The sequence below is a fragment of the Glycine max genome, chromosome 20, assembly GCF_000004515.6.
Source record: "Glycine max cultivar Williams 82 chromosome 20, Glycine_max_v4.0, whole genome shotgun sequence".
Taxonomy (NCBI): Eukaryota; Viridiplantae; Streptophyta; class Magnoliopsida; order Fabales; family Fabaceae; genus Glycine; species Glycine max.
In genome coordinates, this window is record NC_038256.2 from 27774476 (window position 1) to 27787467 (window position 12992).

Genomic DNA, 12992 nt, shown 5'->3' on the forward strand with positions numbered 1-12992 from the left:
ATTAGAAGTGGAAATTTTTGGACATAATTAACCCATCATAAACCAATTCATTTGTGATCAGAGGATTGATTTGGGTTGAGGCTTCACATAGGAAAAAATACATAAATCCAATCCAACCTAATACATACAATTTTGATTGAGTTGAATCATGAGTTTCAAATTCAATTCAATCTTACTCATGAAAACCTATATTGCAAAGAAAAAATCACTACCAAGTGCCATGAAAAAATGTATGAGTGAAGGACCAATTTAGTCCGTGAAATAATAACTCTCATTTTAGTACTTAAATTAAAAGAAATGAAAAAAAAGCCCCTGAAATTGATTTGTCACTCAAATTGGTCCTTATAGTTAAATTTGTTAGTTACCACAATTATTTGTTTTTAGTTGGCACGTTAAGTGACACGAAAATGAAGATTAAAAAAACAAAAATTCTTCAAATCTAAATCCTCTCTACTTTGTCTTTTGCAACCCTTATTCTTCAACACATTTCTTCTTGGCCACCTTTCCTTGACCAAATGCAAAGGGCTTGAAACAAGGAAGGGGAAGGATAGAAGAGAAAAGAATAAAAAGATTTTGATTATGGCACTGAACCTTCTCATCTCCCTTACCGAAGCTATTTCAGATCTGAGAAGGACCTCATACGATACTACGGTTCCTAAACTCTAGTCATCAGAGCAATCGACGACATCAAAAAAGCCTTTTGCTCCCCAAATAGAATTGAAAGGACTCAACCTTGTTCTTGTGAATAGAGCCTTCCAGTAGCTCAAAATAGTTGCAAGTGAAATCAACCCCAACACACGCTTGAAAATCATTGAAATAGACTTCCTTGATGGTGACCTTCCAAAGGGTCTCGGACTAGTGACGATTTGGATGTTGGCGATTTGATCAACAATATAGAGGTCGCAAATTTGAGGCAATGCTCTTTCATGAGGTGGAAAAGGTGTGGGACAAATATTGTTAGGGTAACATCGAAGGAGAAAGAGTGTTATTGTTGAATCGGGTGGGAGTTGTCGAGGTTCTGCTTTCTCATCCTCCTCGCTCCATCATTTTTGTTATTTTTTTACTTTTTGTTTCAGTTTCTGATTTGCTTAAATTTGGTCAAATGTATTTGATTGATGATTGAGATGACAACTATGATATGTGACAAACCGTGCTCATTTTACAATTAGTTAGGCTAGCATTCACAATTAAGAATTCAAACTCGAGTTTTTTTGCACTTCTGTTGACGCATAAAGAGAAAAGAATTCAGAGTTGAGGAAGATTTTAAAAAAAATCACTTTGCCGAAACAGTAGATATCTAAATGGTCCTCTAAACTTATGCATCACTAGCACGGGCTTTCTATGTTGGGACAAGAATATAATAGTTATTTAAATTATAATTTATATCATTTATAAATTATTTTAAAATGACTTTAGTAGTTGTATTTTTTTATGAAAGTTGAATAATTTTGAGTGGATAGGTGTAGGGAAGAGAAAGAAAAAGATAACTGATGTGGTCACAAAGGGAGAAATGGAGTGAAAAAGATATGGAAAAAAAATTAAGTGTATGTTTATAATTACCCAAAATATATCACAATTTAATACAAGTCTAATATGAATAGAAAGGATTACTTGAGCAGTGGTTGACATTATCACTACCATGGAACAAAGCTCTTGAGATTTCTTATTTGATGACCAAATATAGAGAGTGTGAAGTAACTAATTCTAGCGAGCATCCTTGGATAAAAGAAGATCATCCACTTTCCGGGCATTGCATAGCTCATCAGCACAATCACCACTCTCAAAAACAGCAGCTGCCCCCATTCCAGTACCTGCTCACAATTGACAACAGCCATAATTTTTTCCATGGTGTTGAAGTGCGCACAAGCACACGAATATATAATGAGAAAGTGAGTGTACCTATGCACATAGATATAACTCCAAATCGACAGTCCCTGCCACGTTTCTTCATTTCATGCAACAGCGTTGCAACACATCGAGCACCTACCAAAAAAAAAATAGAAAAACATGCTAAGACAATAAGAATGTTCTGTATTATTGGTATTAGACAAGTACCGGTGACAATAATTGTGTTCCAGGTAGAGTTCTAGTCATGAGAGGGATGTGGTGTATGATGCATAGAACTCCTAAATGGTTGTGATTCACATTTATATATTGAATACCTGTTTTTATTGGGTACTAGATACATTCCCAATGCCCAATTAAGAGTAGGTAATCTGATGATTCAATTACTTTATTCATTATGTTCTTATATTTCTATAGGATATATCTTACGGTATCTGTACACTAATTTTGGACTTGGGATAGGAATGAAGCATTCGATTTCACTTGGGATAGGATGAAGCTTCCATCCGGTTTCTAATTATTGAAGAGACTAGAGGTTGTGAAATGCTTGAGTGCTTAACCCACTCAGCTGATCTATATTTATATAGACATAGAGAGTAAATACAATGTGAAATTTACAAGAATATTAATGAAGTTCTAGTACCTATGTACATGCATGTGAATTTTTAGATACATGAATATGTGACTAACTAGGTACATTAATAATTATTCTTTGTTGGAACAACTACCCATACAATGTGTGAAATAACTACTCATACAATATGTGAAATTCCAACGCTTCCCCTCAAGTTGAAGCATATAACTCAAATGCTCCAAGCTTTGAACAAATATTTTGAATTCTTGGTCCCCTTAGAGATTTTGTAAAGATGTTTGCTAGTTGATCATTAGAACTAACGAATTCAATAATAACCTCCTTAGAAAAGACTTTCTCCCGGACAAAATGACAATCAATCTCAATATGTTTAGTTCTCTCATGAAATACTGGATTGGAAGCTATATGTAGGGCTGCCTGATTATCACAACATAGCTTCATTTGTTGAGTACTTCCAAACTTCAATTCTTGAAGAAGTTGTTTAATCCAAATGAGCTCACATGTGGCTACAGTCATAGCTTTATATTCAGCCTCTGCACTAGACCTTGCAACAACATTTTACTTATTACTCTTCCATAAGACAAGATTTTCTCCAATAGACACGCAATATCCTAAAGTGGAACCCCTATCAATGGGTGATACTGCCCAATTTGCATCGCAAAATCCAACTATTTGAGTGTTTCCTTTGTCTTCATAGAGTAGTCCTTGTCATGGGGTCCTTTTAATGTATCTCAAAATTCGAATTACTGCATCCCGATGATCATTATGAGGAGATTGCATGAATTGACTCACCACTCCAACTACAAAGGAAATATTTGGCCTTGTAATAGTGAGGTAGATAAGCTTTCCAACCAATATCCGATATCTTTCAGAATCAGAATAAGGCTTCCCCTGATTAGGTAGCAATTTTTTATTTGGATCCATGAGACTATCAATTGGTCTACAATCTGACATACCAGTATGTCTAATGCATACTTCCTTTGTGAGATGATAATCCCATCTTTTGACTGAGCAACTTCAATTCCAAGAAAATATTCAAATTTTCCCAAATCCTTAGTCTGAAAATGACTAAATAAGTGTCCCTTCAGTTGAGCAATTTTTCCTTGGTCATTTCCTGTGATGACTATATCATCTACATAGACCATCAAGTAAACACATCTACTTGATGAGTACGATAATAAAAAACTAAATGGTCCGCTTCACTTCATTTCATCCCAAAAGCCTAAACAACTGAGCTGAATTTTCCAAAAACAGACTCCTCCTGAGCAAACCAAGCTAGACTCCTCCTGAGCAACAAATCCCAGTGATTGCTCCATATAAATCTCTTCTTCTAATTCCCCATGTAGGAATGCATTTTTAATATCCAACTGATATAGTAGCCAATGACGGATGACAACTATGGCAAGAAAGAGTCGAACAGAAGTAATTTTAGCCACAGGGAAGAAAGTATCTCCATAATCTAGGCCATAAATCTGAGTATAACCTTCGGCTACCAATCGAGCTTTGAGGCGATCAATCTGTCCATTGGCCCCAACTTTTATAACATATACCCATCAACAACCAACAGGTTTCTTGCCTGGGGGAAGAGGAACTAACTCCCAAGTATCATTAAGCTCCAAAGCTTGCATTTCATCAATCATGTCTTGTCACCATCCTGGATGATCAAGTGCTTCACAAAGATTTTTAGAAAGAGAAACAGAAGATAAAGAGAAAACAAAAGAATGGTACGAAGAAGAGAGACAATGATAACTTAAGAAGTTATAAATAGAATAAGGATTACGTGTAGACAGAGTATCTTTCCTAAGAGCAATGGGCAAGTCAAGATTCTCTTCGGGTAGGTCCATGGTCAGGTTGTCTGCCGGAGTAAGACATGATTCAACTGGTCTTTCATTACCTTCAAGTTCTGCGTCAGGAATTCGAGGATGACATCAATATTCAATGGGTGATCTTTGAGTCTGCTCAAGTGAAGGATGTCAGGAATATCTATGGTAGAATCTACAGTTGACTCTGATTCCTGCAAAGAAGGTGATGGACCAAGATAGGAAATAGGAAAAATTTCTTGAAGAGTATTGGCCTCAACCATGGAGGGAGCAAAGTATAGTTTTTCTTCAAAAAAATGTTACATCTGCAAAGACATAATAATGATTGTGAACAGGAGAGTAACATCGGCAACCTTTCTGTAATCTGGAATATCCAAGGAAAACACATTTGATGGCTTGAGCAGCAAGCTTATTAAGACCTCGAGACAATTTATGAACAAAACAGTGCATCCAAAAATACGTGGATCAACATGAAACAACGGTTCTTTAGGAAACAAAATGGAATGTGATATTTTTTTTAATAGAGGAAGAAGGCATCCGATTTATCAAAAAACAGGCTGACAAAACTGCATCACCCCAATGTGGATAGGTTCATTGGCATGAAGTAATAATGTCCGAGCAGTCTCAACAAGATGTCTATTCTTCCTTTCGGCAATGTCATTCTGTTGAGGAGTATGAGGACAAGAGAACTGATGGAGAATGCCCTGCGCTGACAAAAAAGGAGAAATAACAGAAGAAAAGTATTCTTTCGCATTATCACTCCTAAGGATCTTAATTGTCTTACCAAACTGAGTTTTAATTTTATTAACAGAAGTGAGAAAGGACAAAATTTCAGATCGTTCTTTCATTAAGAAAACCCTAGTACATTGAGAAAATTCATCAATGAAAGTAACAAAATATCTATAACTCATAGACGAAACACGATTAGGACCCCATATATCAAAGTGAATAACCAAAAAAGGGGAATCAACACGACTTTCAACATGCCTAAAAGAAGAACGGACATGTTTTCCTAGTTGACATGACTCACAAAATAGGTCCTTTATTTTTTCAAGACTCGGAACCATTATTTTTAATTTAGATAAATGTGGGTGTCCCAAACGTTCATGAAGGAGCTTTGGAGATGTGACAGCACTACAAACCCAAGAAAGATTAGGCTTGAGGTAGTAAAGACCATGAGATTCAATTCCTACGCCAATCGTCCAACCCGTACCACATTCCTGTATGACAAAGGAGTTAGCATCAAATGTTACTGAACAATTACGAAAACGAGTAAGCTGACTAAGAGATGTTATATTGAAAGGACAACCAAGTATGAACACAACAGAGTTTAAAGACAAAGAAGAAGTGGGAGATACATGGCCGATTCCTGTTGCTACAACTCTAGAACCATCAGCTAAAGTAATAAAATAAGGAATTTTAGGAGGAGAAAGGGGTGAAAATAAAGAACTATTACCAGCAATGTGATCAAAAGCATCTGAATCAATTATTCATGGACTTTGATTATTACCAGATTGAGAAATGCAGGCAGTGGAGTTATGACCACTTATAGCAGATGATGTTTGAGATTCCTTGGCAGCTTTTAGCTGGAGATACTCTTGATAGTCAGTCTTCAAAAACTTTATCTCAGATGTTTCAAACTTTGAAATATTCACCGATTTTTCGAGGAATCCGTGAATAGGATAACAAGTGTCTTGTGTGTGGCCCACTCTCTAACAGTAAGAACATTGAGGGTGACCTCCTCTTTTAGCTTGTCCTCCTTGATTTCCATGACCACCTCGTCCCCCTTGATTAGATACCATGGCAGAAGTTTCAATATTGTCAACTGAATTTTTTCCTATTTTTGGTGAGGGGACTCGAAGGAGCTAGGTAATTAAATTCTCTAGAGAAGGAACTTCTTGGCTAGTTAAGGACTTGGTCATGAATATGATCAAAATCTGGATGCATCCCACGTAGTACCAACATAGGCAACCATGTCATGATCAATTTGTTTAAGAGTGGCCAATTTCTGAGCAGCATTATACAATTGTTGAATGTCATTAGCAAAAACACATTGTGTCTTTTTCCATAAAGAATAACAAGTTTTGAAGGCTCTGAAATTTGTCAATATTAGTTGGCTCAACAGACTGCCACAAGAGAGCACAAAGCTGATAATCAAGTTTCTTCCACTGCTCGTGTTTGTCTTCTGAAATCTTTTCTGAGGATTGCTCTAGATGTTCATGATAAACCTTGGCCAAGAAAGCAAAGTTCAACAGAGGCTGACCATGCTAAATAATTTTTTCCATTCAATTTTTCTGAAGTGATTGTTGGTGTTCCAGAGATAGAGAAGGCAGGATCATCAGCTTTCTGAGAGTCTGAAGCCATTTCAGCACTTGTCAAAGAGTTGTCTTATTGAAAAAGTGATCACCTAGGAAGGAAGTGGAGAGGCTGGCAATTTTTGGTGAGGGTGACTAAGGCAACCTTGGATAGGGGGCAGGTCAGTGGAAGGAACTTTTGGATATTGAGATTGCTGTTTGGACAAAGGGACAAAGACAAGACTTTAGGTGCTGCTGACCAGATGCAGAAACCTTTAAAGAACAAACAAGGTGGCTCTAGATACCATATTGAAGAGACTAAAGGTTGTGCTTAACTCGCTCAGCTGATCTATATTTATATAGACTTAGGGAGTAAATACAATGTTAAATTTACAAGAATATTAATGAAGTTCTAGTACCTATGTACATGCATGTGAATTCCTAGATAGTGACTAACTAGGTACATTAATAACTATTCTTTGTTGGAACAACTACCCATACAATGTGTGTAATTCCAATTTCCAACACTAATCAACTCCAGAAATAAGCTCATTATTTGGAGTTATATGTGGGGCTTTCATGCATAACCAATGCTCTTAAATTAGAAAATCAACCAGTGAAGGAACTAATTGAAATAACAGCCTAATCATTGTTGCATATATGGTCAAACTAAAGAATGATTGTATTTTATATAATAGATTTAAGTTTCAAGGCAAGTTACGTTAGTTATTTTTGAAATAAAGAAAAATTGTATATAACTACATATCATATACTATGAGCATAATAATCAACAGACTAACTTGGTTTTTTGTTCAATAAAAAAACAAACTAATTTGGTTTAGTGGCACATCAATCACTTTACATCCAAGGGATCCAGCCTTGAGTCCTTATTTTCCCATTTTGGTGTCAAAAAATAATATATCCTAATCTAGTCCAGTTCGATTTGAGGCTATTTTGTATTGGTGGGCTGGTTCCCTGTTCAACCACTCCAATCAGCCAGTTTAGTTTCTTACCTAAGCATATGTTGACTATAACTTTTTCTTGATCAACTAAAAGAAAGGGAATTTCTGTAAGCCTAAATATATTTTGTCCCTCACCCACTTTTCCATTTGGCCCCAATACCTTCAACCATTATTTCAACTCAGTTCATCCCAAATTTTTCAATTTGCACGAGTTTCATCACATCATGGTAAACCTTTACAGTAAATTCTGCTTTATGGTAATTAGCTACTTCGGCTACAGGCAAGATCTATCTTGCATAGGCATGGATAACTTCCAAAAAGAAACAGAAACAAGTATGAGTAATTTTATTTTATATATAAATGAGAATAGCCGAATGCTTTTGTAATCAGCAGTGGTACTGTTGCATTCAGAATGTAAGAATGAAAGTTGTGGTATACACCTGTTGAACCCAGAGGATGTCCAATTGCCATTGCACCTCCATTAACATTGATCTTTTCTGGATCAAGCCCTAGATTGTTACGACAATATACGAACTGGGAAGCAAATGCCTTAACACAAGCAAATTATTGAAGTGAGTATATAAATTCAGACAGAGAAAAGGGAAAATATAACAAACACATTGATCAAATACCTCATTTATTTCAAAAAGATCAATATCATCAAGCTCTAGACCTGCAGCCTTAACAGCAACAGGAATTGCAGCAGCAGGACCAACACCCATTATGGCAGGATCAACACCAACTGCTGCGAAAGTCCTACATGACAGCCAAAAAATAATTTCCTTCAGATTAAAATAAAGCAGAATTTTTATCCTAATCAATTTCACTTTTTAAGTACAATGAAAACATGATTTATGATTTTAGGATAGCTTACAATTCATTAAGAGAAGGATAAATATAAAAATATGAAATTCCAGTTCCTGAAAGAAATGCTTGACAAGTTTGTTGACTTTGTTCCATAAATTGTTGTCTTCCTAAATAATATTGCATGAGTAACTAAAGGGATTAAGTCTCACATTCAGGGATTCTAGTCTCATGCAACTTCTTTTTCATTTTTCAAAACTAAAAATGTAATTGTTGAGAGTCCCACATCGGGTAGTTAACGAACATGATAAGTGCTTATATAGCTGGGTAGGCCACCCCCTTATGAACCGGTTTTTAAGGAGACCTTTCGAATGTCTTTGCTGCACTTTAACAGTAATCACATACCATCATAATCAGAACAAGAATATGAGACCAAGGATGTGGTCCTATAACAAAGTGGACAAAAGCTGGGATTTGTCAACACTTATATTTTAATTATTTTGAGCTATGCGCTATTATGCTTCACGAATCAAGCACTCTATGGTGAATACTAGTGTCAAAAGTAGCTGGTATAGTTGGCAAGAAAGTTGGTGTTAACATATTAGGACTTGAGAATCATATAAATGCACCCAGCATAAGAAGGAACTAGATATATCACACGAAACCAGGTGAAGTATAAACGTATATTGTTTGGCCAAAACAAAGAAAAAGTACATTATTCTGACAAGTTGGCACTGATTTACTATTTGTCCTGATATAGTTTTCCTTTTCAATCTTTTTAAATCTTTATCTTGTTTAAAGAGGAGGGAAATCTATTGGTCCTTCATTTCTTCATAGAGCACACAGCATGTCAATTTGGAATCAGCATATAAATACTGCCAGGGACTAAAGCCTCTATATTACAAATGAAGTACCTGAATACACCAAGAATGGGTAGCCCCTTTTGCAACGCAACACTTCTTTTCATCAGCAGAACAGCTGCAGCACCATCACTCACCTGACTAGAATTACCTAAAGCACAGGCATCATATGATTAAACTTGGTACATCAACTAGAAAGGATTAGAGGAAATGAACAAGGTTTTTATGATCTTATACCAGCAGTAGTGCTTCCGTCTTTCTTGAACACAGGTTTGAGCCTTCCTAGATCAGACACTGTTGTGCCAGGTCGAATTCCATCATCAACAGAAATGGTGACAGATTTCTCCTCACCAGTTTTTGGGTCCACAATCTGTTGGGAAGAAAAAAGCTCTATTCAGCACCCAAGAACCAAAGGAGAGATTCAATATACCCTGTAATGGCCAATACCTTAGTGGTAACTGGGACAATTTCATCTTTAAATTTACCAGAAGCAGTAGCTGCGGCAGCTCGCCTGTGAGACTCAACCTATCAACATTATTAAGAAGATTCGGTTAAGAGTTGTTAACATATAAAATAGAACAAAATGTTGAATTAATTTAAAACATATATCTAACTTACTGCGGCCTGGTCTTGTTCCTTCCTTGAAACCCCAAAGCGCTGTGCAACATTTTCGGAGGTAATTCCCATAGGAAGAAGGCAGTTTTGTGCTTGTTCAAACATTTTTACCTGTCACAACACCAGAGAAAATATTATATAACCAAGTGGAAATTTTAGAGGTTTTATTTCCTAAAACCAAAATTAAAAACTTTATGATAAAGCAGAGGAGATGGGGAAAAGAGGGAGAAATACCTTAGGATTCACTGATCCATCCCATCCCATTGGATTAGTTGTCATAGATTCCAAACCGGCACCAATACCTAAACAAAATAATTAAAGGTAACATAAGATACTAAAAGTCATAGCAATCACAAGAAGAAAAAAGCAATTTGAGGCATCCATTACCAATGTCATAGAACCCAGCCCTTATAGCAGCAGCTACATCAGCAACAGCCTGGAGCCCAGATGAACATTGCCTATTAACAGTCCTAACAGGCACAGTTTCTGGATGAAAATAACATCACAAGTATAAATAACAAACCCAGATCATATATCAGGTTCAGAAGCACAATCTATCTAAATTCTAAACATACCAGGAAAACCAGCATAAAATGCAGCCATTCGGCATTCACTAGCTCTTTGAGCTCCAGGAGCCAATACACTCCCTACGACAATATCCCCAACTTCGCTGGGGTTCACATTGGTTCTCTCAATTACAGCCTACAATGAAAACTCAGGTTCATCTAAAGTCTTAGATGAAAATATTAATAATAGAGCAGAACATGAAATATAAAGAACAAAGTATATGTACATAGATCATCACAGCTTAAGAAAATCAGTTATTCGTTAGAACTCTTTAAAATTGAAAATGCAAAAGAACTAAAAATCAGAAGGAAATGAATAAAACCTTCAAAACAGGAGCCAGTAGATCATCAGGAAGAGTATCTTTGAAACCACCACGTTTACCTTTGCAATGAGCAGTCCGATAAGCACTGCAAAAGTGCAAATAAATAATTTGGGTAAAAATTAAAGACCCCTCAAGCACAAATCATCATAATTCACAGCTGAACACTCTATTATTAAATAAAACACAGGTTTAACTTGAGATATTTCATTTGAGTAAGAGAAGAACTTACGCCACGATCACAACATCATCCCTGAATGTCGATGTCCTTTGATAAGCAGCGCTGTCCCCCGCCACACATGCTGAAGCCTAGTGATCAAAAAGTTCAACATACAAACAATCAACTGACAGCACATGAACACATCCATATACACATTGTTTTGTGATAAATATGTACAGCTAAATCCTAACAATCAGTCAAGGAAACTATGAGTAACAAAAGAGCCACATGTGTACTTTTTCCGAAACACCCAATTAGGCATATAAAATCAAAATCATAAATATATACAAGATCAAAACTTCAATAAAATTCTGAGCTAACAATCAATCAAGACAACAAATTCTCATATAAGTGTCAAAAGGGTACTTCTCTCACATGCCAAACAAGTGAAACAACCTATTGAATGAACATACACACGTTCAAGACCAAAACTTTAACGAAATTATGAGCTAATGATCAATGAAAGGATATTATTCTTGCAAAATTGGCAAAAGGGTAGTTTTCCCAAAGGTTAAACACGCTGTTAAGAGAAATTGGAAGAAAAGGACAACACGATGAAAACGCCATAATACTGAAGAGAAGTTGAAAAAAACAGAGAAAGGAAATGAAACAAACATAGAGGGAGGATGATTCGTTGACGTGGGTAGACGATGAAGGGTTGAGATGATGAAGCAAAATCTTCTGTCTGCTGATCGCTTTCTCCATCTTCTTTAGTTTCGTGATCTGGAAATTGAAGAAAAAATCGCAGAGAAAGAAGGTGAGATTGAGAGAGAGATTGGATTTGTTCACTTGGATGCATTTATAGAGCTTTTGACGGTCGAAGGAAGCAAAAGAAAAAAAAGATAATTCATTGTATTGTATTGCTAATATAAAAGAGTTTTGACCATATAAAATAAGTTTTAAATTTATTGTATTGAACAAATTAATATTTATTTACAATAGATAGATAAATAGTTAAAATACTTACAAACATATTTTTTAAAATATTTTTTTTATTATTGAATAAAAAATAATTTTTTATTACAGGAAACAAATTATGTATTGACTATATATGATAAATCACTATTAACATAAATTTATTTATTTTTATAATAATTATCTTCAAAATTATATCACTTTAAAAAATATATTAATAATAATTTTTTATTAGTTGAGACTAACTTACACAATAACAAGGCATAACCATCATTAGTGGCTAAAATTTGTAAATAGTAAAAATTTGTGGATTACGCTTCTTATATGGTAAGTTTTACTAATAATTTTACAATAGAAAATATCAAGCTCTTTTAAAAATGTGTTAAAAAATATCTGGTATTAATTAGATATATTTTTCACTAGAAGTATAATTTCATTTAAATTAAATAAAATCATTATAAAACGATAACAAAATTCATCTCAATATTTAATATAATTACATATTCTATTCGACAATTTAAGCATTTGCTGATAATTTATGTTACGAGGAATATGATAAAGAATTTTGATAGTGCGGTCTTAACATTTATTATAGTAGTTTTTATGTAATTAATTAAAAATTAAGATAAATATGATTTGTAAGGAGATTATTATGGGTATCATATTAAATTGTCATTGGATGAGAATGTAAGAATTTTTATATATTATTATTGCATACATATTATTTTTTCATGCTAATATTAAGATTTTCGAAAAATAAACTAATAATGGTAATGAAGCCAAAGAAAAGTGGGAAGAAGATAGTAAGTATGGTATGGCTCGATAGCGACCAACGACGAGATCCATTGTGTTGTTGGCGTCCTCAAAGATGGGTGTAGTTTCCACTCGCCGCTTCCAGCGCATGGTCGTTTTGGCTCATTTAATTCACGTTTTGGAAAGAGAAAACAAATTTTACGGAGGAACACTCATTTCTTTCGGATCAATTTTGAATGAGAAAAATTTTCATATTCTTATATCGAAAAAAAATCACATTCTCTGGAATTATAATAATTTGTTGATACATATTTGTTTTTTTTTTTGGGTACATTGAACTTATAATAATTATTTACTATCACCTTAAAATAAATGAGATAAAAAAATAAAAATAAAAGAATTTTGTAAAGTCAAAAAGTAAATAAT

General features: G+C 34.8%; 1 protein-coding gene across 2 annotated transcripts; it reads right to left on the bottom strand.

The window, feature by feature from the left end:
- Positions 1–1527: 1527 nt before the first annotated feature.
- Positions 1528–11737, bottom strand: LOC100807194 (3-ketoacyl-CoA thiolase 2, peroxisomal). 2 transcript variants are annotated; one of them, XM_003555664.5, is made up of 14 exons: positions 11514–11737; positions 10911–10987; positions 10682–10766; positions 10368–10494; positions 10180–10278; positions 10027–10094; positions 9796–9903; positions 9625–9702; positions 9415–9547; positions 9232–9328; positions 8146–8269; positions 7954–8062; positions 1900–1983; positions 1528–1811 (listed from the first exon to the last, which is right to left on the bottom strand). In XM_003555664.5, the coding sequence occupies exons 1-14, from the start codon at positions 11601–11603 to the stop codon at positions 1705–1707; spliced, it is 1386 nt and encodes a 461-aa protein (XP_003555712.1). In that variant the 5' UTR covers positions 11604–11737; the 3' UTR covers positions 1528–1704. The 2 variants fall into 2 exon arrangements, with proteins under 2 accessions (XP_003555712.1, XP_014628224.1); XM_014772738.3 differs by lacking the exons at positions 1528–1811; positions 1900–1983 and adding an exon at positions 5079–5477.
- Between the last annotated feature and the right edge of the window lie 1255 nt (positions 11738–12992).

Coding starts and splice junctions, on each gene's coding strand:
- LOC100807194 (XM_003555664.5), bottom strand. CDS start 11,603: ATGGAGAAAGCGATCAGCAGACAGAAGATTTTGCTTCATCATCTCAAC. Junction 9,904..10,026: donor ATGGATCAGTGAATCCTAAG/GTATTTCTCCCT, acceptor GTGTTGTGACAG/GTAAAAATGTTTGAACAAGC. Junction 9,703..9,795: donor AGGAACAAGACCAGGCCGCA/GTAAGTTAGATA, acceptor TAATGTTGATAG/GTTGAGTCTCACAGGCGAGC.